General features: G+C 40.3%; 2 protein-coding genes across 2 annotated transcripts in view; both read right to left on the reverse strand.

Annotated features, from left to right (window-relative positions):
* Positions 1 to 6,715: 6,715 nt before the first annotated feature.
* LOC124050800 (histone deacetylase 2) lies at positions 6,716 to 18,179 on the reverse strand. The gene is made up of 14 exons (XM_046373646.1): positions 18,017 to 18,179; positions 16,512 to 16,624; positions 16,241 to 16,358; positions 15,612 to 15,686; positions 14,125 to 14,263; positions 12,150 to 12,291; positions 11,791 to 11,883; positions 10,897 to 11,005; positions 10,671 to 10,811; positions 9,117 to 9,225; positions 8,573 to 8,703; positions 8,225 to 8,380; positions 8,064 to 8,121; positions 6,716 to 7,119 (listed from the first exon to the last, which is right to left on the reverse strand). Exons 1-14 carry the CDS (start codon positions 18,069 to 18,071, stop codon positions 7,089 to 7,091), a joined length of 1,470 nt encoding a protein of 489 aa, XP_046229602.1. The 5' UTR covers positions 18,072 to 18,179; the 3' UTR covers positions 6,716 to 7,088.
* Positions 18,180 to 19,927: 1,748 nt separating this feature from the next.
* The window catches only part of LOC124050819 (heparan sulfate glucosamine 3-O-sulfotransferase 5), a 68,869-nt gene continuing 66,212 nt past the window's right edge, over positions 19,928 to 22,584 (reverse strand). Inside the window, exons 3-4 of the mRNA XM_046373696.1 lie at positions 22,205 to 22,346; positions 19,928 to 21,821 (exon numbers count right to left, since the gene is read on the reverse strand). Of these exons, the coding sequence (XP_046229652.1) occupies positions 20,891 to 21,821; positions 22,205 to 22,311 (1,038 nt within the window). The 5' untranslated portion in view covers positions 22,312 to 22,346 and the 3' untranslated portion in view covers positions 19,928 to 20,890. The remainder of the gene's footprint in view (positions 21,822 to 22,204; positions 22,347 to 22,584) is intronic.

A 22,584-nucleotide genomic window follows, 5' to 3' on the forward strand; every position in this document is an offset into this window, starting at 1 on the left:
GATATCATAGCATTATTTCATTATTTAATATCATTCTGTAATAAGTTGTTAATTATTAATCCCAGTTTTGTCTGCTCCTACACAACAAAATGCCATAAGTGCAATAACACGAGTCTTTCTGCACAAGTTGTAGTTATTGTAATTGCATCATGATGAACTCTTACTGCCACACTGATCAAAGTATTTGCAGCTGTCAGAAATATTCTGTATGTGTTGTTGTCCATGTGAGACAACACCTTCCTCTCGAACTGAACTCTGGCCTGCCTGCCTCAGCTGCCTGTGGGCTTCTCTTCAGCTGTGTTGGACTGCTGTTCACTGCACAGCGAGCATGGATGAACTCTACTACTAGTGCTTGAAATATGGGCTCCCAAATAAAGGAACTGTAATCTAGATATACAGTAGGGCAGGGCAGTTTTAAAAAGTTTTTATAGCATTTGCCATGCAGTTCACCTGACATGTTTGGAGTTCATGTTTTGTTAATTTTACCTGTAAAATTTCATCAAAGTACTCTACTAATTTTCCATCTCTGGCAAATTCTAATTACGGTACAACTTTAAGTTGAACCATAATTTAAATGTTACTTCTGACCTGCATATTGGACATTTTATTGGGACATGATGAGTTTATGGGATCCAGTACAAACTCTGGTAATGAGCACACTGCATTCACTTGTAGTTTTTCATTAATTAAACCAACAGAAATCAGGTTTCATGTATAAATCAGGGACCCTAATAAAAAAAAAAGAAAAGTAAAAACTTCCCAAATGGATTTCTTCAAATTCAGCAATGCTGTTGGTTTCATCACATGCACTGAAACAGACAAAACATGAAAACTGGCTCTCAGGGTCTTGGCTGTCGTCCAGTTCAGCACTGCGGACAGCGCTGAGCCACAGCGCCACCGTGTGTCGGGCTGTGCTGAACACAAGCCATGGCAAGAAAAGGTCATTTAGCTATTTGAATCACACTGTACTGTAGTTCATCTATTGACAGGTGGTTCACTACTCCCTAACTGTTCAGTGCTAAATAACTAAATAAATAAAGTGTTTGTATTTAGATATTGCTCATATCCAATGACCTTAGTCAGCTTTATCTAAATCTATAGTGAAAAAATTATTAATATACAAAGAAACAACTGCAGCAACTACAATCACCTCAGCTACTGATATCATGAATTTCAGTACAGTTTAACATAACTTTACATCTGTAACATTTAAGTTAACCTCTGAGATCTAGAAAATAAATAATAAAATCCTAAATATTTGCCTACAGCTGTGGACAGACATCTAATTTATATTATATTACTTATTTAATGGCAGACAGGGACATAATTTAATCGTGTCAGCAGGACTGCATGCAAAAATAAAAGCTGAGATTACCAAAAATAAAATGAACACCCCACAGAAGAGCAGGACAGTTAAGGTATTTTCTGTAATATTCCAGTTATTGGTCCTCTGTGGTCGACTTGTTCAGGTCATCATGAAAGCTCTCTTGCACTGAGAGACAATGCTGTTCAAATGTAAATCTACCGGCTCAACTCAAAACTAAATAAGGCACTTTGACTTCACAGTTACGGTGTTTTCTACCGTTTAACGTGCTGCATTGCAGGACCAACACAACAAAAATGGGTCACTGTCTTTTAACTTAAAGGCTGATTCAGCAGTCCTGCGTGAAATCATGAAACCCTCCCTTCATGATGACTATGATGCTCAGTTTGCAGTGAAGCTGGTTTACTGAGACTGAACTTTAATGACCCAATGTTGAACTGCCCTGAGCTGTACAGAGAGTTTTTACCGTTAAACCTACACTCATTCATTCGACGTGGCAGAAAAAATGACTTAAACATGAATAAATAAATAATTGGATAAGTAAATACATACATAGAAGAAAAAATAAACAAGTAAAAATTAAATAAACAAAATAATAATATAAACTAACTTAATATATAAGCGAACAGAGAAATAAAAGGATAAATAAATGTTGAATTAAATAATTAAATGCCCAATTAAGTTACATTTGACATGGCTATTAATATATTATTCCACTTTATGTTGTTGTCCTCATCTATCTTTAAATGTTTCACTGAGTTGTGTTGTACATGTATTAACCTTTTTAGAACTTCTAATATACATTCACTTTGGACATCCTGATAACTAGCTTTAGTGTAATAATTAGCTTAAGTGTAATATAAACTTAAATCTTAAATTTTAAAACCTCAAGATTATGTAATAATGCAGGTGCCTCCTTCAGATTCACATCCTTTCAGTTTGTACTGTGCTCTACTGGGGCTTGTTATAATAATAATGTTATCAAAATGTGTAAGAAGTAAAATCGTTGTGCTTACAGCTGCTTTCCCTGAACTGTCTGAGCCTCTTTACTGCTCCCAGAGCTGCATGATTAATACTAATGATCACTTCTGCAAGGAGACAGTTACGGGCCCTTTAAAATACTATGAAGAGAGTACTGCAGTATTTATAATTCTGCCATACTTTAAGGACTTTACCACAAGAATCCTGTCTGACGGGAAAAACGGGGGGGACAATAAAGATGCCAGCTTTAAGGACAAATCTTTCACAGACTGAGCTTAAATCAGGTTCCCACTTACGACTGGTTTCCTTTCTATGGTGTATATTTCTGTATCTAAAACACCAACATAAGATACTGATGAAAAGTGATTGTGAAGGATGATGTGCACCTTTGGAAAGTGTTGCTTTCTGTAGAGACACTGGCTAAAGAGTGAATTAGAAGCTTTCATGCTGAACTTGTAGTAAGCACAGCAGGCCTTCGTTCCCTTGTGACAGAAATGTGCCGTTTTCTCCATTTTCATTTAGATCTTCAAGTTTGCCTGCTGTTAGATGAGTTTAGTCTAATTGAAACGTTCTTCGGGATCACATTCATGTTAAACTGCACTTCACACTGTGTCTGATATGTTTCATCACTTTGGCATTTTCTAACACTCCCACAGAGTCAAATCTTGGTTAAAACATACACTGAAGCTCAGGACTCAGCAGTCTCAGTCTGACCCCGTGTTTATGTCTGTCTTTCAGTCTGGGGGGGCCCTTAGAGGACGGACTCTCCAGTTTTGGATTGTGCATCTCCCTGAGCCTTTTCGTGCTCTAACATCCTCTTGCTCACGTCTTGGTCCTTGCTCAGGGCCTCCTCCTTCTCCCTCCTCTTGCGTCTGGCCTCCACCCACGGTATCAGACACAGCAGGGCTCCTCCGAAGATTGGTGGAATGCCTGCCAGGTAGAAGGCCACATTGTAGTCACCTAGTCTGTCCCTCAGGTAACCTGTGACCAGAGACAGGGAGAGAGTGTCATTAGGATTCCAGCTGGCTTCAGAAAACAGCACGTAAAGGAAAACCCTCCTTTTAGCCGCAGTTGTTATAATTGAGGTGGAGACTTTGAGAAACCTAAATCTCCTGTAGAAAGGTCTAACCAGGCTTCTGATTGGCTGTTTACACACCAGCATGTGCATGAACGCAAGACAGTGTCAACAGCACGTAAGTTAAGATCGGTAGACCTGATTTCAATACCCTATAAATTCAAAGCCTTAAGACTTTTGCACTTGGTTTCCACAGCGGATTATTGAACTGCTGCATGTAAACGTGGATTTTTCAGTAAGCAGGTTACTGCAGGGCCTGCAAACTGTCATGAGTTTCCTGCATAACTCTGTTTCCCCCCACTACTGTGGTTTCTCCTGTGCACATGAACATTTCTGCAGAGTCCCTTTTTCAGCCAGAGGGAGGTTCAAGCCTTGTGTCTGCAGCGTTTCACTCCAAGAGGTTTCTTTGAGCAGCACTAAATCAGTATCTGACTGTGACCCCTGACCTTTCTGGAGGGGAAGTACTGAAGATAAACTATTTCCTTGTCTCTCAGACATTGCAGGAGCTGCACATGATGCTCATATGAGCTGATCTACATGTTACTGACACTGACTTATACCACGGGATGTGAAGCTACACAAAGCAGCTTTAGTCTCTTTTAGCATTAAAGAGGTCATGTATTTCCCATGGAATATGGACACAAGTGTTAGCACACAGTGTGTGCTTCTACTGTGCGCCTTACACATTCAGCAACTGCAAAATAAACACTAGGTGGTGCCAAAGATCTGTGAATAAAAAGATGCTTTATCTTCTCTGTGTGTATCAGAATGCTGCAGGAATTCGTCCTGTCCAACAGGAGCCCATGTGTTTAGAGGACACGGGGCAAAGGGCAAAGGGCCACTGAGGCTGTTGCACATGTTCCATTTTTAAACTGCATCTTTCATATTGATTTGTGATACTTTTCAAAAGAAATAACAGGGTATGATAGACAACATTTATTTTTATATGGAAGAACAAAAAATGTTTGGCCTTGTGTTAAAAAATAAATCTAATGAAAGTAAAATATCCATTGATCACACATCTGCTTTGTCTTCACAGAAAGGTCAAAGGTCAGGGACAGCAACAGAGCAGCACCCATGAAAGTCTACAAGTCTACTAAGCCTACAATTTTTGAGAGAGAACAAAAAATATAGATGCTATTTTTAGAATAGCTTTTTTTGGCAGATTTTTCTTATAAATTATCAAGTAGATGTGTTATTATAACATGTGTAAATTTGCCAACCTCAGGGCAGAGTGTGAGCCTGGCGGTGCAGTTTGCAGTCTGGATGTACAACTATGTCTTCCCAATCAGCGTTTCTATAGGCTGACAGAGCACATCTGCACAAAGTTCATCCTGTGAGCCCACTGAGATCAGATGGGTAATACACTGAAAAAGGAGATGCATGCTAGAATCCTTCCCTCTTACAGGCTTTACTTGAAGTAAGGGTGATAATCTGTGTACATTTTAACACATTCAGTTAGATTTTAGCTTATTGCAATACCAGCACATACAGAAAGTATTCACACCGCTTCGCTTTTTGGAGCAGGTTGTCAGCAAGGATGTCTCTGTACTTCTGTACAGCAGTTATCTTTCCCTCAACCCTTACTAGTCTCCCAGCTCCTGCTGCCACAGAACATCCCCACAGCATGATGCTCCCACCACCATGCTTCACAGGAGGAATGGTATTGGCCAGGTGATGAGCAGTGCCTGGTTTCCTCCAGACATGACGCTTGTCATTCATGCAAATGAGTTCAATCTTTGTTTCATCACACCAGAGAATTTTGCTTCTCCTTCAGGTGCCTTTTGGCTAACTCCAGACGGGCTTTCATATGCATTTAACTGAGGACTGGCTTCTGTCTGGCCACTCTGCCATACAGGCCTGATTGGTGGAGGGCTGCAGAAATGGTTGCCCTTCTTGAAGGCTCTCCCCTCTCCACAGAGCAACACTGGAGCTCTGTCAGAGTGACCATTGGGTTGTTGGTCACCTCCCTGACTGAGGCCCTTCTACCCCGATCACTCAGTTTAGTTGGGCAGCCAGCTCCACTGTGCTCTTTGGGACCTTTAATGTGTACCCTTCCCCCAGATCTGTGCCTCAACAATCCTGTCTCAGAGGTCTACAGACAATTCCTTTGACTTCATGGCTTGGTTTGTGCTCTGACATGCACTGTCAACTGTGAGGGCTTATATAGACTGGTGTGTGCCTTTCCAAATCATGTCCAATCAGCTCAACTTACCACAGGTGGACTCAACCTCTGAAGGATGATCAATGGAAACAGGATGCACCTGAGATCAATTCTGAGTGTCAGGGCAAAGAGTGTGAATACTTATGTACAAGTTACATTTCTTGTTTTTCATTTTTAATAAATTTGGTAAAAATTCAAGCAAACTTGATTCACTTTGTCAATATGAGGTATTTGGTGTAGAATTTTGAGGGAGAAATTTAATTTAATACACTTTGGAATGAGACTGTAACATAACAAAATGTGAAAAAAATGAAAAAATGAAGTGTGATTAACTTCCAAATGGACTGTATCTCATCCTCTGACACTTAACCATGACTCATCGTTTCAGGAGGAGTTAAGACAAATCCTGATAAGACTTTACTATCATCTGTTTTCAGCCTCAATTTGGCATATTTACTTACTTCATGTTGAGAAGTACTGATGATGAAAACTGGAAATGGTCCCACTGAATACTATACACAGCAGACATAACCGGTTAATCCATGTAAACTACGATATAAACTGAGATCTGAACTGAAATGTGGGAGGAAGGAAATGAAAAACTGGCTCTGTTAAAAGCATACTGAGCATACTTACTTTACTTATCTTTAAGAAGGATTTCTGCAAGTGGAATCAAATTCAAAGCTCTTAACCCAAACATTCATTTAACAGCTACAAAGGAGACATTATGGATGAAGGCTAAAGGTGAGGCTGCTGATAAATAGTTAGGACATACTTTTCCATTCAGCATAGCTCAAACTTATGAAGACAGAACTCGCAAGACAACATTAACTCGAGTCGCCTAGCATTCCCTGAGGATGGTGTACGCCTAAAGAGAGGAGCATGTGGAGCGGTATGTTGTTACAATCATTCTCCTTGGGCTTTCTGAATTCAACAGAAAAAAAGCATTCATTTTGCAGGCATCTTATATTAAACTTCACAATATACGGACTAAGGAAAAGATAGATAAATAAAAAAAATTAAAGCATCACTAAATTTAACCACATATTCCACCTTGTATCCAGCTTGAAATGTCATCTCTTCGATTAGAACTCCCCCGTGTGGCTGTACAGTTTCATTACACACAGCTCAAAGTAGCAAATTGCATATTTCAAGTAATGCAACTTCTGAGGACATAGTATACAAAGTTTTATTGACAAATGCAAAATATTAAAATTTAAACATGAAACCATTATAAGTTCATCTACAACTTTACCCACAGTTTCCTAAAAAAAAAACCCAACAAAGTCCAGGTTTCCTTCAGAAGGTCAAGCACATTGGAATAAAATGATTTAAAGGGTATCAAAGGACGTAGAATAGAAAATTCAAACGGTGGACTGAAGAAATCCACGGATACACTACACAAAGACAATTCACAAGAGATTTACAAGTAGAAAATGGAGTCATAATAAATATAATGCTTCTGGCTGGGATTCAGTGAAGAGTTAGATTCCTTGAGGGAGGACAGCACCGTCGAGTTGTGTGTATGAATGAGACGAAGCCATTCAGGCACTGCTGGTCTGCTCAGTCTTCACACTGCCAAACAGAATGAGAGAGTCAGCAGGAGGTTTCTTCTGAGCTTTAGGGGAAAAGATCCACCACATTATGTGGAACACGCAGAGACAGAGATAATTTAAATTGGCCAAATTACATTGAACTACGGTTTACTTCTTTTTACTGTATACTATAAAAGAAGTGTATACTGTATACCAAATACTGTTTTTTCCGACCATTTGGACTGACAGAGAGGACAGGCTCTGTAGTAAGAGTGCAGTTTGTAGGCCTGTCACAGTAAGTAGTTTTTGCTAGACAAATGATATTATTGTCCTTTTAAGATCATTCTATGCATGAATTCCTTAACAGACACAAATGGGCTCTTCTCTAACATTTGGCTTTAATGAAACAAAGCTCCCAAATGCGTCTCGGCATAGTTGTTCATCTGGCTTCATCTTGTAATGGTGAGGAAAACACTGGAATCATGCTGGCTAAAATACTGGTGACATTCTTATGTGAAGAAACACAAATTTAAAAACAAATTTCAACACAAGGAAATACTGAGGTTAGCAAAAAATAATGCAAAAATGATCACGGTCATGTCCATATATTAAGTCAACGATGTAATTATCGTGATTGAGTGTGAAAGCGTCTGAGTATGTCACGACAGACTTCGATTTAAACTCATATTTCATACAAGGATGAATGCTACAAGTTATGACCTTTTCTTTCAACCTGCTGCACTGTCGTCATAGCGACGTCTTTGTCACGCACATGAAGGCATATAAAAAGCACATTAGAAATGTCCAAATGGCCAAGATAGAAACGAGAACACGTTAAAGCGCTGCAGTCCGTTGTGAATACACACCTCAAGTGAACTGAAAACAGCATTCAGTTGCTGTGAACTTGACCTGAAGATAAAGTGAGTGAATGTGATTTAAAAATGGAAACAGGAAAGACCATTTGGTGGACAAATGGTTGGTCACCTTTTTGACTCGGTCTTCTCTGCGCTGCTGTCCTTTGTTTTCTCTTCTTCTTTTAACTCTGCAATAGGATGGAGAACAAAAATAACATCGATTAAAAATAACAATCAACATCAGTCATGCCTCAGGAGTAATTCCTCAGTGACTACGCTGAAAACACCCACCAGTTTTCTTCTCCTCTCCCTCCTTCTTGTCTTCGTCGACTCTGGCCCTTTTTACTCCCTTCTTGTGATTGGCCACGTTTTTCCTGCCTCCCTCCCCCTCGTCCTCGGAGTCAGAGAACTCTTCATCACAGGCTATCCTCTTATCTGTTGCACGGACTGCAAGTACACAACACGTGGACTCTTATTTAATGACGTGACAGATGGAAGACCTGGAGACAGACACTAACTACTCAATACGAACTAATTTGTCACAAAATCATTATTGTGAGTTGTGCATGACAGGAAATGAACTCGTTCCTTAAGTATGTGAGAGAAGGGATGCTGTGCGAAAATGAACAGCAGCATTACTGGACAAGCGTTTGTCAGGATCCTCCGTGTCCTCGTCCACATTGTCGTCTGGGACAGCGTCCTCCGGGATGGCCTGCATCTGCACCCCAGGGGCATGAGGCAGCATCCGCAGGTTCTCAAACAGTCGCTGCCTGAACAGTCACATACACACAGAAGATGGATTCGGGTCAGTTCAGACTGGTTTCAAGAACTAACACAAAGTGATCAGTAATGAGCATGTTTTCTCAGACGAAGCAAACGCCATCTGGTGAGAAAGAGTTTTCTTCGCAAAGCTAGTGAGTGAAGTTTATGCTCAATTCTTTCTGCCAAACGTCCTCCAAAGTCAAGAATGAATTTACTGCTGATTGAGAAACTGACATCTTCATGATGGTCAAAAAGTACTATTATAATATTGAGCAAGAAATACAGTTAAAACTTAACATTACAATCAAAACATGTTTCCATAATCATAAGTAATTATAATAATCATCTCAACTCATCTTTAAATTCTTAAAATGCACTGCAGCTCGACTCAGCAACAGTCCTATGAAATGACTGCACTTACTTGATCTTGTCCATGTACTCCTGTGTGTTCTGATTGGTCATGTTGGACGGGCTGATATGTAGCTTAAAGTCAGGCCCAAAGTACTCGAAGTAGTCATTGTATGGCAGTTCTGCAACAGAAACATCATCGATACAAGTAAGCAAGCCAAGCCCAAATGAACACAAGTGGAAGAGATTTACAGGCCGCAGATAAAACAAAGTGTCGAATTATGAATCGTTAGGAATGAAAAAGCAGTGATAACACAGCCGTTATTATGATTTAGTGAGGCTTTCTAACCTACACGGATTGTCACTGAGGGGAGGATGGATTGGACCGAGAGGGAGGTGAGTTAATGTCTTGAAATTCCATTAAGAGAACTGCTGGCCCATTCGACAGGCTGTGATTACATCCCCTCACTTTGCGTTACACTCAGTGGAACAGACAGTCTGCTGACTCAGCTCCCTCCACTGAAAGGTAACACTCAGGCTGTGCTGTTGCAAAAGTGAGGTGAGCTACAAGATTGCCTCAACCCCACCCTCCATTCCCCAACAAAGGGGGGGGGGGGGGGGAACCAGACCAGAGAGGTGCTGCAGATGTCTCAACTCTGGTTCAAATTTACGCTGGTGCTCATCTTCATGGCTCTCACTGTTAAATGAGATCTAATCAGATCATGTGCTGTGCTTCTCTTAATGAGGACATGGATGACTGAATATATGCCAAACATTAAGAAACTTTTTGGGGTTTTTTTGTTTTGTTTTTGAGCTTAAAAATGAATTTTGTCTTAGTGGCCCTTTGCTACAGCACCTCAGTACTCCTCTGTCTCTGTGGGGGGCAGTGTGACTGGCAGCTGTGTTGTGGTAATCAGAGGCTTCCTAATACATGTATTCTTTCATATTAGGTCTGAAAAGGTACCACATTTGTCCTCGTCCTTTCCACACATACTATCATTACAATCATTGGAGCCTCTGTACTCATCATGACATATTAGACCTTTGGATACTAGAACGGCTACAGCCACACTAAAGTGAGATTGTCACAGCAGGACCTCTAACACATTTAAAGCCAGGTGCCATAAAACTGCACCTCACATTCGTGTTCATTAGTTGAAATAGGATACATTGAGCTCAATGTTTACCAAAAACATGAGCATGTTCAATACATGCATTATTTAAGAGCCCTTAAGCACAGCTGATGATGGAAGCAGACCATCTTGTTTCCCTGGATGCCCATGCACAACACTGATCTGGCAGGGTGTAGAAATCAGAAACTTTAAAACAGGAGCTCAGCTCTTTCATGCCTGTATTTTTATTTGCTAATTATGTTACTGTTGACGAGTCATTGTTAGGCGGAGGGCAGAGAGCGGGAAACCAAGGCCACAGTGGCCGATGGGCATACAGATTTTCATGGGTGCCAGTGAAATCCCTGCCCTGCTGTGAAGGAAGGCTGAAGTGTGCTCAAACACTCATGAGCCAGTAAGAGTTGAGATTTGCTGCTCTGATCTATCACTATAATTTACTGTTTATCAGAACACATCCCTCACATTCAATGACGTCAAGCAAGAAATCTGTGACAGACCATCAGGGATGTCTGTGTCCAGAGCCACAGCCGTCTCATAGGTCCAGCAGCGGGCCACGTTGCGGATGGTGTATCCTCCTCCGCCAAGCATGAGCAGCGGGAGATTGAAGGACTTCATGTACTCCACGCACTTGGCATGGCCTGGTAAAAACAAGATACAACAGTTCCAGCTTGGTGTGCAACTACCATTCATCATTTATTTAAATTATCTACAATTTGCCTGTACCGCGAATAGTGAGGTTAAAGCAGCCGAGGCGGTCGCCTGAGAGTGAGTCTGCACCACACTGAAGAACCACAGCACTGGGCTGGTACATCTCCATCACCTTGGCCATCACCTGCAGGGCCGCAGCAGAAACTAACACTCATTAAGTGTTACAATACAGTGTGCAACTGCCCCAGTTAACCACCCGACATCCCACAGTATTTATTTACTTGTAATGTAACATTTACAAGTAACAGAGGAGCAAAGGAAAGCTGTCTTTTCATGTCATTTCATTCAAAAAAACTAGAATTACCTCCATGTAGTCAACAGTCAAGTTGCTGAATGTAACCAGACACCATAACGCTTAAGGTCACAGAGGCATAAACTGAACAATTATCATGTTGTGGTGAATTCAAATGCATTCAGAAGAGAAAAACGTAATCAAGTGGTGTGCTTTCTAATCGCTTTTCAAACTACTCTGGTTCCCATTAGAACATTTTACAGAGGGCTTAATTGTTAACAATCAAGGTAATTATATCTTGGAGCTTGGACTGCTATTCAAACTGTGATTCAGTCATGAACCCCTAGTAACTTAAAGTTAGAGACCGTAAGTTCTCTGATTTGGATTCTACCAAGTCCAGAGAAAGATATCTGGGTCTTCGGCTTCTAAATGTTAAAGATTTTGTTTAGTGCAGCTCTAAGTCTCAAAACCTTCAATGAGTGTGAGGAAAAAAGTCAGTTGTTCAGCTTTCCTGGCATAAAGGTGATCTTCTACGATCTATAAAGGAGATCTTCCATTATGCTTCATGTCGGATGACTACATCAGATATTGGGGATTTTAAAAATGTCAAAAAATATGACAGCATCATATGAAAAAAACAAGATCGGCCCTGTTCATGACTCCAGTGTCATACTCACAGGCTTGAAGATTTGCTCGTATGACTCATCATCAATGCCATCACGCAGGGGGAAGTTGACAGCATAGTATTTGCCTTTTCCGGCTCCGATATCCTAAATACAGAGAGGGGCAATGGAGCAGAAGAACAATCATATACTATCAGTGTGGCAGATGAAAGATTATGGGCAACCAACCAACAAGACTACAAAAATCACGACATATTAAAACTAATCTTTTCTTATTAAAGTATTTCTCGTCCTTTCTGACATTTCATTGCTGTCTAGTTGAATGCATGAACTCCCCACACAAACAATTCAAAGATTTCATGCAAAAACTTGAGCTTGACATAATTTACAAGACAGCAGAGGCAGAGACTCACCCTGAGGTCTCCAGTTCCAGGGAAGTACTCCCCGTATTTATGGAAGGACACAGTCATGACCCTGTCTGTGGTGTAGAAGGCCTCCTCCACGCCGTCCCCATGGTGGATGTCAATATCAATGTATAGCACCCTCTGGTGGTACCTGGGAGAAAGGAACAATGTACAGTTCGCACTGAATGCTTAACCTGTTTGTGCAGATAGGGTTAAAACGGACCCGCCGGCGGGTCCAGATCAAATTCGGGGATTTACTGCTCATATACGTCTCCCATTTTCGAAATACAAACAAAATACCCATATATCTATCTTCTGTCATGTCAGAGCTTTGTGCTAAAGGAAAATTGGCTTATGTTATAAATACGTTATTCAGAAATAGCCACATTAGCTTAGCATAGCAATTCCCATTGACGAACACAGGAAGTAACATCCTTCTAAAACATTCATATTTATAAAGTTTTAACATTTCGAGTGAGCGCAAATGAAGGCATAATGTCATTATTTACCTTTTAGTCGTGTGGAAACTGGTCTTCATTGCATGGGAAAGGTCAAAACAATGCTTTATATCCTTAGTCATTCCATCGTGTAAAATAGTCGTATTTCCCCATAAAAATCCACCGCAGTCTTCTCTAACTCGTTCTGACCAGCAATCGCAAATTTACTCGTAATGTTATACATGAATAGAAACTTGAAGATGTCCTCTACAAAACCAAAAGGTATTTATTTGTAATCCGCTGAGTAATTTCCGAAGCAGACGCTGTTTCATGTGTGCGCCGTGCACCCGAGTTGTAAACACAAAAGCATCGTCCAACTTTCTTCCTTGTTGCCGGTGTCAGGCTCATCTGAAGTGATTGACACCTCTTTCAACGAATAGTAAACCGACAAATGAACATTTAGGGGTTAGGGTGTCATGATTTCCCCAATGATGTCTGTGGACAGGAGGCGTGCGTAAAGCCCTGCGCCAATGATGTCTGTGGACAGGAGGCGTGCGTAAAGCCCTGCGCCAATGATGTCTGTGGACAGGAGGCTTGTGTAAAGCCCTGCGCCGCAGCTGAACTCATCGGGAGTCATTGACCGACGTCATTACGCATGTGTAACCTGGCGAATTAGCAAGTGTCACCGTGTTGTTGTTTGTGCTGGCAAACGGGGCTCTGGTATGGACTGTTTTCACTTATATACTCACAATCACTCCAAAACATATTATTTAGTAGGTACTATATAGGTATTTATAGGTATTTATAGTATTTATAGGTACTGAAGTTCTTGTGAATTTTAGTCTGGAATGCAGTAAAATGTATTTGTACTATTTCAAAATGAAGGAAAAAAAATATTACAATCACCCCCTTTTGTATGGTGCAATTTTTTTTTTGGAGAGCTTGGAGAGGTTTTGGAGAGGTTTTTGGAGAGGTTGGAGACGCCTATTTGTACCCTATGGAAATGGTTGTGTAGCACCTATGTACTTTTATGTATCTACTTCAAATTTTGGATTTTACTTTCCAAGACCATGTAGAATCAGGGCATGTACAGTTTGACAGTTTGATCTTTTCTTATCAGCCTTGAACTCACTGAAAACTAAAAAAAAGTTAGGCGATTTTTACTTTTTTGACATTTTATGCTATGTATGATCTTCTGAAATGGACACTTAATGAGTAAAATAAACAGCTAGACATCAATACATGTCTTGGCCCATGTGTCTTCTTTAATTTAAGCCCCCATTTAGCCATGTGCTACATGTATAGCATGAGATAATGAATGCTGAAGGCTATGTCTACAAAACGTCTCCAAATTTTGCTGAATTCCTATTTGCAGAAAGGGGTTAAACATTTTTTTTCAAAAACACAGCCTGCAAACAAGGCCTCTGGGAGTCTAATTCTGCTCTGATGTACAATGTTCCTGTGCTTGCTTTTATTTACCGCATTTTTAAACATGAAGACGATCATCACGTAAAATGCAATCTTCGTAAGTGGTTGGTGAAACTCACTTGAGCAGCTCCAAGATGGCCAACACAATGTCATTGACATAACAGAATCCAGAGGCTTCCGACTTCTTTGCGTGGTGAAGTCCTCCAGCCCAGTTCACAGCAATGTCAGTCTGCTGTCGGTTTAATTTCACTGAGCCAGCTGCGGACAACGAAAAACACACGTTTGCTTTTGTGAAATTCGACTGGTTTTACAAAACATGAATGCATATAACTGACACTAAATCAGATCTAACAGGATCATACAGCTCGTATTAAGAGACACACAAAACAGGCTGAAGCATTCTTAACTGATTCTAATACATGAATGATTAAGACAATTGTGTCCAAAAACCTACAATTCTACAAACTTGTTGTCTTGAAACCACCATGCCCTGCGGTAGTCAAACACAGCTGACTGAGTATTTACACTAAAGCCTTCTGACCACTGCAACTGGCAGGTAATTCAGGAAAGGTTGACTTCTTTCATAATCAGTCCACAGCAGTTCCATCAAACTACAACTCCATACGGAGTAAGGGCAATCAGCTAACCAATCAATGATGCAATAATTAAAAGCCCCGTAAAACCCAGCCTCATACTATGAGCAACAGGGTCCTTTATGAACAGTTTTTACATTTTCTTTCCAGAGTTATAACAACGTAACTGGTAGATTTCTGTCTGCTTTCTGCTTCCTACTTTGATGCTGGCCGCAGTTGGCCAACAAAATGTACATCCATGCACCAATCAAGAATGATCTGAAACACAATCTGATGACAGCTGCCAGACAGTTTAAAAATACTCTGGATCTGAAACTGAGATTTTTTTTAAGGGCTGTTAAATGCCAGATATTAGTCTGCTGGCAAATTTATCATTGCTTACAGTGAAATTAATTTCTAAAAGATTCAGATTTCAAATTGCAAAGCAGAGTAATGAAACGCTCTTAGTGATAGCTACAGACAGACAGACCTGTTGTAATGGTGTTAAACTCACTGGTATAACTAATGCATCACTGAAATGTTACATTATATTAGAAAATAAAGTCCAGTAGTAAAAAAGCGGTTCAACAATCTGAACTGTAGTGTGCCGTCTTTGCTGAAAATACCAGTATGTCTGATATGGTCATAGATTTGACATCTTCACCGTGCACAGGGTGTAACGTAATATATTGGGTTTCTCCTGCAGTCTAAACACAAGTAAATCAGCTGAACTGACTCTAAATAGCCCTTATGGGTGATTGTGAGGGTGAATGTGTTGTTTTGTATGTGTTAAGTTTGTGGATGGATGGGTTAGGATATACTGAGCATCTCAACTTAGCATGCCCAAGCCAATGTAGAAAATATTAGTGTCGTTATCTTGTATGGACCAAAGAGTTGAAGAGGCAGACAGACACTCTCTTCAAGCCATATAGCTATTGGTACAAAAACATTACCTGTTTGTGTGTACTTAACATTTTGTTTCAATAACTTTCAGTTAATCAAGTTTCCAATATATCTTTATTGTTCCAACTTACCTGCAGAGCCACCAGCGGAGAGCTGGCAAAACTCAAACAAGCCATCAAACACAGGACAGTCCTCTCCGACGTTGACTGCAAGTTTAAAACAATGGTTCATTAATTACTAATGTGAACACATCAACACAACAAAAACAGCAACCTCTTGTGTGTGGTAAACTGGTAAACAACTGGTAAAAACAAATTGATTATTCCGATTGCTTTCAAGATAACCAATTCATAGTTTAGTCTATGAAATGTAAAAATGCTCGTCACAATTTCACAAAGCCGACAGTGTTGTCTTCAGGTTACTACTTCTGTTCAATCAACCATTCTTCATTTACTATCATACATGACAAATGCACATTATGTAGTTTCTGCTGCTAGAGGTCTCTAAACAAAAACAAAACATGTAAGTAGCACTGAATCGTGGAGTTGTTGTCTTCACTGTTTAACAACAACCACTGCTGATAAAAATCTATGAAATCACAAACACAATGTTCACAAAAGAGGTAAAGTTTTCAGGTTTTATCCGGGTTAGGTCACACTCTTTAACCGGTACAATTAACTGAAGAAATAATCAACAAATGAACTGATGGGGAAAATAACTGGTATTTGTACTCTAAGTGAAAAGCCTGCACACTACTCACAGCGCTGCATCTGCTTGCTGAACTCGGACATGTTGTCAGGCCGTATGGACCGGAGAAACTTAATGTAATCATCACTGTGATATTTTGTCATCTCCTCTGCGGTGGCTTTGTGTGGTCGCTGAAACGCAAAACAAAGTAGATGGATGAAAACTGCGGCAGAAAACACGAAGACTACAGCAACAGTCATGCATTCAGGCTTGATAAATATCTCACATTCTGTGCAGCTTAAAATAAATGATGTTACTGAATCATTTAGTGGGTAGAAACATACATAAATCTCCATTTTTCTGTACAGTCCATAATTCAGAAGCAGGTTGTGAGTCATCCGGATACGATGTGGTTTCATGGGATGCCCTTGTCCATAGTAATAATTTCCTATGTCACCTGCAAAGGGAAACATAACAGGTTAAAGTGCACACTGACAAGCAACAGCATGTGTCATGTCCACTCTCATAAAGACGGCTGCCTGAAGCTGGTAAAAATCAATTTATTATTATAGTGACTGCTTTGTCAGCATGTCCATTAATCACTGTGACCACAATCTACCATTACTGATGATGTTCTACTTATTATTATCATCTACTCTTATTGTCATTTACCACAAGTCCCTTCACTGCTGCTTCTTAAAATGTTATTACTCTGTCACTGTCACTGATTTCTCCGAACAGTAGTTTGAATGTCAGAAATCCTTGCTCGACTGGTTTCCCTTTTTGAATGACCAATACAGACTACCGCCACCTGCTGGTACAGTTATTTACTGTCACACAGAATGCATCCTGGCTGGCATTCTGTTGTATCTTTGCAATGTGGTCAAGTGCAACTTTTTGACCCAGATACAGGCAACATGAGGCAAAGCAACAGACAGCCTTCGTCGCCACCAGTTCTTTCATGTTTGTTCCGTGTGTTAAGCACTTTACCTGAACAGGAGAATATAATACACCAGTTATGGATTATTTTCAGCACATGCGCAAAGGTGTAGTTAGACAACTTCAAAACAAGTAATTTAAGTTTTCACAGGCCTATGGTTACACTGACAGTGAGGGTAATAATGGTGTATATAAACAACTCTATAGAAAAAATGATCAGAACAGAACAGAAAGCTAGGCCAACAAGTGACACTTTGTGACACTGCTCCAATGTAAATTGAAATGAAAGACAGCTCAGCACTGACTGGAACTGCTGAGTTTAAAGTAAGGGATTCCCATGAGCGGGAGGATGGGTACCCTGTGGGTCAGGACTGTTTCCTCAACCATGAAATTCTGCTCATCTGGATCCAAAGAGCTTTGTTGCTTCGAAAATGTACATTTGACTCTCCGAGCCTGAAGTTTGCATTTCTTTTATATTTATTATTCTGGATCGATATGAATAATATAGTGCACAAAGCCAGAGGCACGCATTTAATTATGGCTCAAACAATGATAATAGTGAGTGCTGGCATCAATGTTCAGCACCATCAAGTCTAGCTAATTAATACATCTTCAATATTAACACATCCTTCTTTCTATACTCTTGTTCGTAATATGTGAGGAGCAAGACGTATTTAAGATTAGCAACATACTTTTTTAACCAGATAACTGGCAGGTTAACACTAGTTAGCACCATGGAGGCCATTCAAGCGTTTCCATTAACGTTAGCAAAGAGCTAGCTAGCTAGCTTGCGTTAAACACCATACGTTCACCGGCAGCACCAGCTAACCGGACTAGCTACACGGCTAGCGTTAGCCTGCCAGACGCCTCAATTTGGGTTCCTCATTCAGACACTCGGGATGTTTCATACCGTCATAGTAGTAGCAGACCTTCTTCTTTGTCCCACCCGCAGTCGTGTAAGCCATGTTTGGAACACTTTTTCAAAAAGTTGGTCTGAACTGGCTTTAACAGATAAAGATGAGGATGAACGGTATCAACACAGAACACACGACGGAGCAGAGGGTTGTTGAATGGGAAAATGGGAGGCGCAACTGCGGGGGCGGGGCGGCCAGTTGTTTTAGAAAGTAACCCGCGTCACCGTCAGCGAAGAGGATGAGAAAAATGTAATCTGCTGAAAAATCATAAAGATCATTAATATTATTTTTTTTTAACATGACGACATTTGAATATATGATGGAGGAATTCCGAGGGAAACACACGAGGGGATGACAGATAAGCTGCATAGAGTATTTTAGATTTTGTAGAAAGTAATAATTCATTTTGAAGAAGGTAATAGTTAATTCCAAGTAGCTGCAACACAAGGAACGAATCCACAGCATTTTATTTACTGTCCTTACACAGCACTGGGTGTCAGCATAATCTTTGTTACACGGTGGTCTCCACAGGTGAAACTATAAAACACAATGGCCAGCATGTTTAAATTGTATATTGCTGAGTTTTCTTGCAAGTAGGCAGCCATTGGTATTGGGACTTGCCTCATGTGAAAAATATTTTTCACTGATTCTTCTTTGAATTCCCTTCTCAGAGGTCAGAGGTGAGGGTTTGCTTTCAAGCAAAGATTCCAAACCTAGCAGAGATTTGCTCTGTGGCAGGGACAGGGCCACATTAACCTGCTAGGAGGCATCAGGGTGAAATTAACTAGTGAGCCCCCCTGACACTTAGTACCCCCCCCCCCCCCCCCCAATTTCACACCACAATTGTACCCTGTGTCAGCTTTGCTTATGTAAATGTATTATAAACAATGTGAGCATAATGTAAATTAATTTAGATAAATATGTGTATTTACTTTCTTTATAAGAGTTAGATTTGAAGATTAATACCACTACTTAAGTATAGAGTTGGACCAGGGTAAATAGCCTAGCTTATCATACAGACTTGAAGCAGGGGAAAAGCTAACCTGGCTCAGTTCAAAAATATTCCTAGCTACACCTCTGAAGGTCACTCACACCCTGTGTCTCATTTGTTTAAACCATACAGAAACAAAAATGTAAAATTTGTCAGTCAGTGGTTTTGTGGGGTGTTAAATGCTAAAACTATTTTGTGACAAACAAAGAATATAGGCCTGTCCGTCTCCCTCATGTACTACACCCCCTTGCTACAGTGCAGCACATATGGTCAGTGAGGACAGCTTTTAGTATGAATTTTAACAAAATATTTAGATGTCCACTTTTGGTTAAAAACTCAACATTGTAAGTAAGCCTATCCTTTTTGAAGCATTCATCCTGCTTCTGTCTTCAGAACTGCTAATGCAATTTGTCACTTGAGGAGAGTAAACACGAGTCAATTTGTCTTAGCTAGTCAAGACTAATGGTAGACAGCACCCTCTTTTGGAATCCAGTTAGATGGCAATACAGAGTCATTGTGGTCATTTGCCTCAAGATTCATTAACATAAAGCTGCTTTAACTGATTTTTGTGGGGACTGTTTCACTTGAAATGGTTCATGGTTGACTCCCGCCCTGGGGCCATATTTTGCCCATGTGTGCTCTTAAACCACAAACATTTTAACATTTCTGTTTTTGTTAGAATAAACAAAAGACTCACCAATAATTAATGACCTTTAGAGGTGTTGATAGGTGTCTTTTTGAATTTTAGAGGGATAGTTGTTCCTCTCTACTTTCAGTCTGTAAGCTAAGCTAAGGTAATCACTTCCAGACTCCAGAGTATTATGGACCTTGACTTGTATTTTGAAAAATATTGCACTATTCCTTTTAGTAGCAAAAGTAAAACAAAAGTAAAAAAATAAAACAGAGAAATGTTCACATGTTCTTTTAATTTCACCTTTTTAACAACACACATATGATACAGAATGAATATTTGGACAGAAACAGACAAATTTTGCTAATCATCATAGAGTACGCTTTTGGTTTGACAGGAATCAGAGGACAGTATTTTTCAAAATGACTCTTCTGTCAGGTATTTCACAAACCGAAGCTGTAGAGGGAGGAAACAACATACTTACATGAAAGACACAAGCTGGAATCTTAAATGCCTTGAAGTTTTGTAAATGATTTGAGTGAAGTTCAAAAACACCAGCTTATGTTCAGATGAACCTGTTTTGATCCTCAGACTAGATACTATGTTAAAAGTTAAAGGAGATCAACTTCTAATAGAGTAATCACAACATGAATTAAAAATAAATGCGATAAAAACTAATATGAACTGACAACAGAAGACAACTAATACCAAAATCTTTAAAATTTTATAATGGCATCTTGATTGCACATGCAGTCTTGGTCAAATAAATAACATGATGGGGAATGAATGAACAAATTTGTTGTTTACCAAATGTCACTTTATCATCTTTTAAGGAGTTTAATTATAGTAAATGCACCACACTTAAAGCTTATCTTAACAGCATGAATGTCAGTGTTTGATAGTCTTTTACAGAGCGACAAAAATAATCTCTTCAGTTAATCACACAGTTAAGTACCTCTTTTTTTCTCTTTATGGGCAACAGTGACAGGTGAATTAATTTGTAAGATCAAGTGCTTTAAACTGAATCTTTTTGTTAAACCATCAAACTATTTTTTATTATCACGCACATAAAAACATCAAGTTTCTTTTATATTTGGTCACACTGTCAGGTATTAAATTCAGTCAAAGTGCTGTTATTATCTTTTGAGATCTTGTAGCTTGGCATAAAAAACAACAAACAAAAAAAACAATAAACAAACAAAAAAAAAAAACACCAATCCAAGGGATCTCATAGGAGTCCAAAACTCATCACGGCCAGTTGAATGTCCTACCAGTGATCTGGTAAAACTTCTGATTGAAGGGGTGAAAGAACTTCTGCAGTTTAGTTACCACTGATGGGTCCACTTCTGGATGGATGCGGCCCTTGCTGCCTGCCAGGCACTTGTTGAAGACAATGTTAAATCGCAGACAGTAAAATCCCCTGGTGGCATTGAAGTACAAGTTATACTGGCTGATTCTTGACGGCAGGTTGAGGAAACGTTCAACGAGCTGCAGCTCCGGCAGCGGGTCCGTGATGAGGCGGTCTCCGTCCACGATGTGGAACTGCTCCACTGGAAAGTACTTCAGCCAGCGCTCCAGGTGTTTGGTGTAGATGCTTGTTCGCACTGCTTTGTACTTGGTGTTTACCTCGCAGGTATTGGAGTCGATGGCCAGTTTCTCAAACTTGTGGTAGGTCTTGTTTTTGCGCTCCTTGCCCTCCAGCACTTGCGTGTAGTCGGACACAGCCCTGGTAGTGGGCTCGCGCACGATGATCAGCAGCTTGATAGAAGAGTTCATCTTGAAGATGCGTTCAGGGACCTCCTCTGTGATGAAGTAGGCAGGGCTTTTCTCAATGGTAATCTGGTGAGGGAAGGAGAAGGGCATTTTCTCTCTGTACCAGTCGATGCCCCTGGCATAGTTTTGGTCATTGTCAAAGAAGTGGATCTCCTGCGAGGCCTTGACCACTGCCGGATGCAGGTTGAGCATCTCCAGCAGGGCGCGGGTGCCCCCCTTGCGCACCCCGATGATGATGGCCCGAGGCAGCTGTTGGACCAAGTTGTGCAGGCGGATTTGCTCTTTGGTGGCATTGCCCTTGCGTAGTTCGTGGAGCAGGCCACGCTTAAACTGCAGTGTGCGGAGTGGGATTTGCTCTGGCTCAGGAGGGGGCAGTCTGCTCTCAATGGGGCAAATGGGTTGTAGCCTGAAAGAGACAAAAGTAAACAGAGACACTGGCCTCAGTCTCAGCACTGTTACAACTTAACCCTAAACCTTCATTTTAAATGAACTCTCTGGTGAATTAAACTACTAAAGAACAAAGACACTGCAAAAAAATCTCCATCTCATAAAGAAAAGTAAATGTTCTAAATTGAGGCTAAAGAGAGAGAAAAACATACTCTTGTGGCTGCCAAAACTTTATGTCAGCTTCTTGTATGTACATCAAACAGTGGAGGACTGATTAACAAAATCACTAATGTTGTGTTATAGTAATCAGTTATGTAGTGTAAATTTTAAACAATAAGATACGCCCCATCATTATTTAAGTTACGTTACATGGAATAATGTATTATGACAGTGATGGCTTACCTATCCAAGGTCCCAACCCTGGCTACGAGATAGAGGACACTTCCGATAGCAAGGCTGCCCAGAACGAAGAGCTTCTGTCTCAGCAATGCCTGCTGTTTGAATAGCATGGCCCTCCATCAATCTTCAGGACTGCGTCTTCAGCCTGCAGAGAGCAGAGCACATAAACCACTAACCACCAGGGGAACAGAGATGGCCTAATGTTTATTAACATGCACTTAATCAAGTCTTACAAGTGATTAAGCCACACTCACACACGCCTGAATAGAGCAGCAGTGCCATTAGAGAAAATGTTCAACCACCAAACACCACCTCGTTACATTTATCTATTTATATATATTTATTTATTTATGTCTGCCAAACTGAGAATCAGATTTAATGTA

This window comes from Scatophagus argus, chromosome 19, assembly GCF_020382885.2.
Source record: "Scatophagus argus isolate fScaArg1 chromosome 19, fScaArg1.pri, whole genome shotgun sequence".
Classification (NCBI taxonomy): Eukaryota; Metazoa; Chordata; class Actinopteri; family Scatophagidae; genus Scatophagus; species Scatophagus argus.

Bases quoted from the DNA above. Each gene is read 5' to 3' on its own strand.
- LOC124050800 (XM_046373646.1), bottom strand. From the start codon at position 18,071: ATGGCTTACACGACTGCGGGTGGGACAAAGAAGAAGGTCTGCTACTAC. The intron at 15,687-16,240 runs GTGAGTAGTGTG...TTAAACTTGCAG, and splicing joins CAGCAAGCAGATGCAGCGCT to TCAACGTCGGAGAGGACTGT. The intron at 8,704-9,116 runs GTAAGTGCAGTC...GTGACTGTTCAG, and splicing joins GAGTACATGGACAAGATCAA to GCAGCGACTGTTTGAGAACC.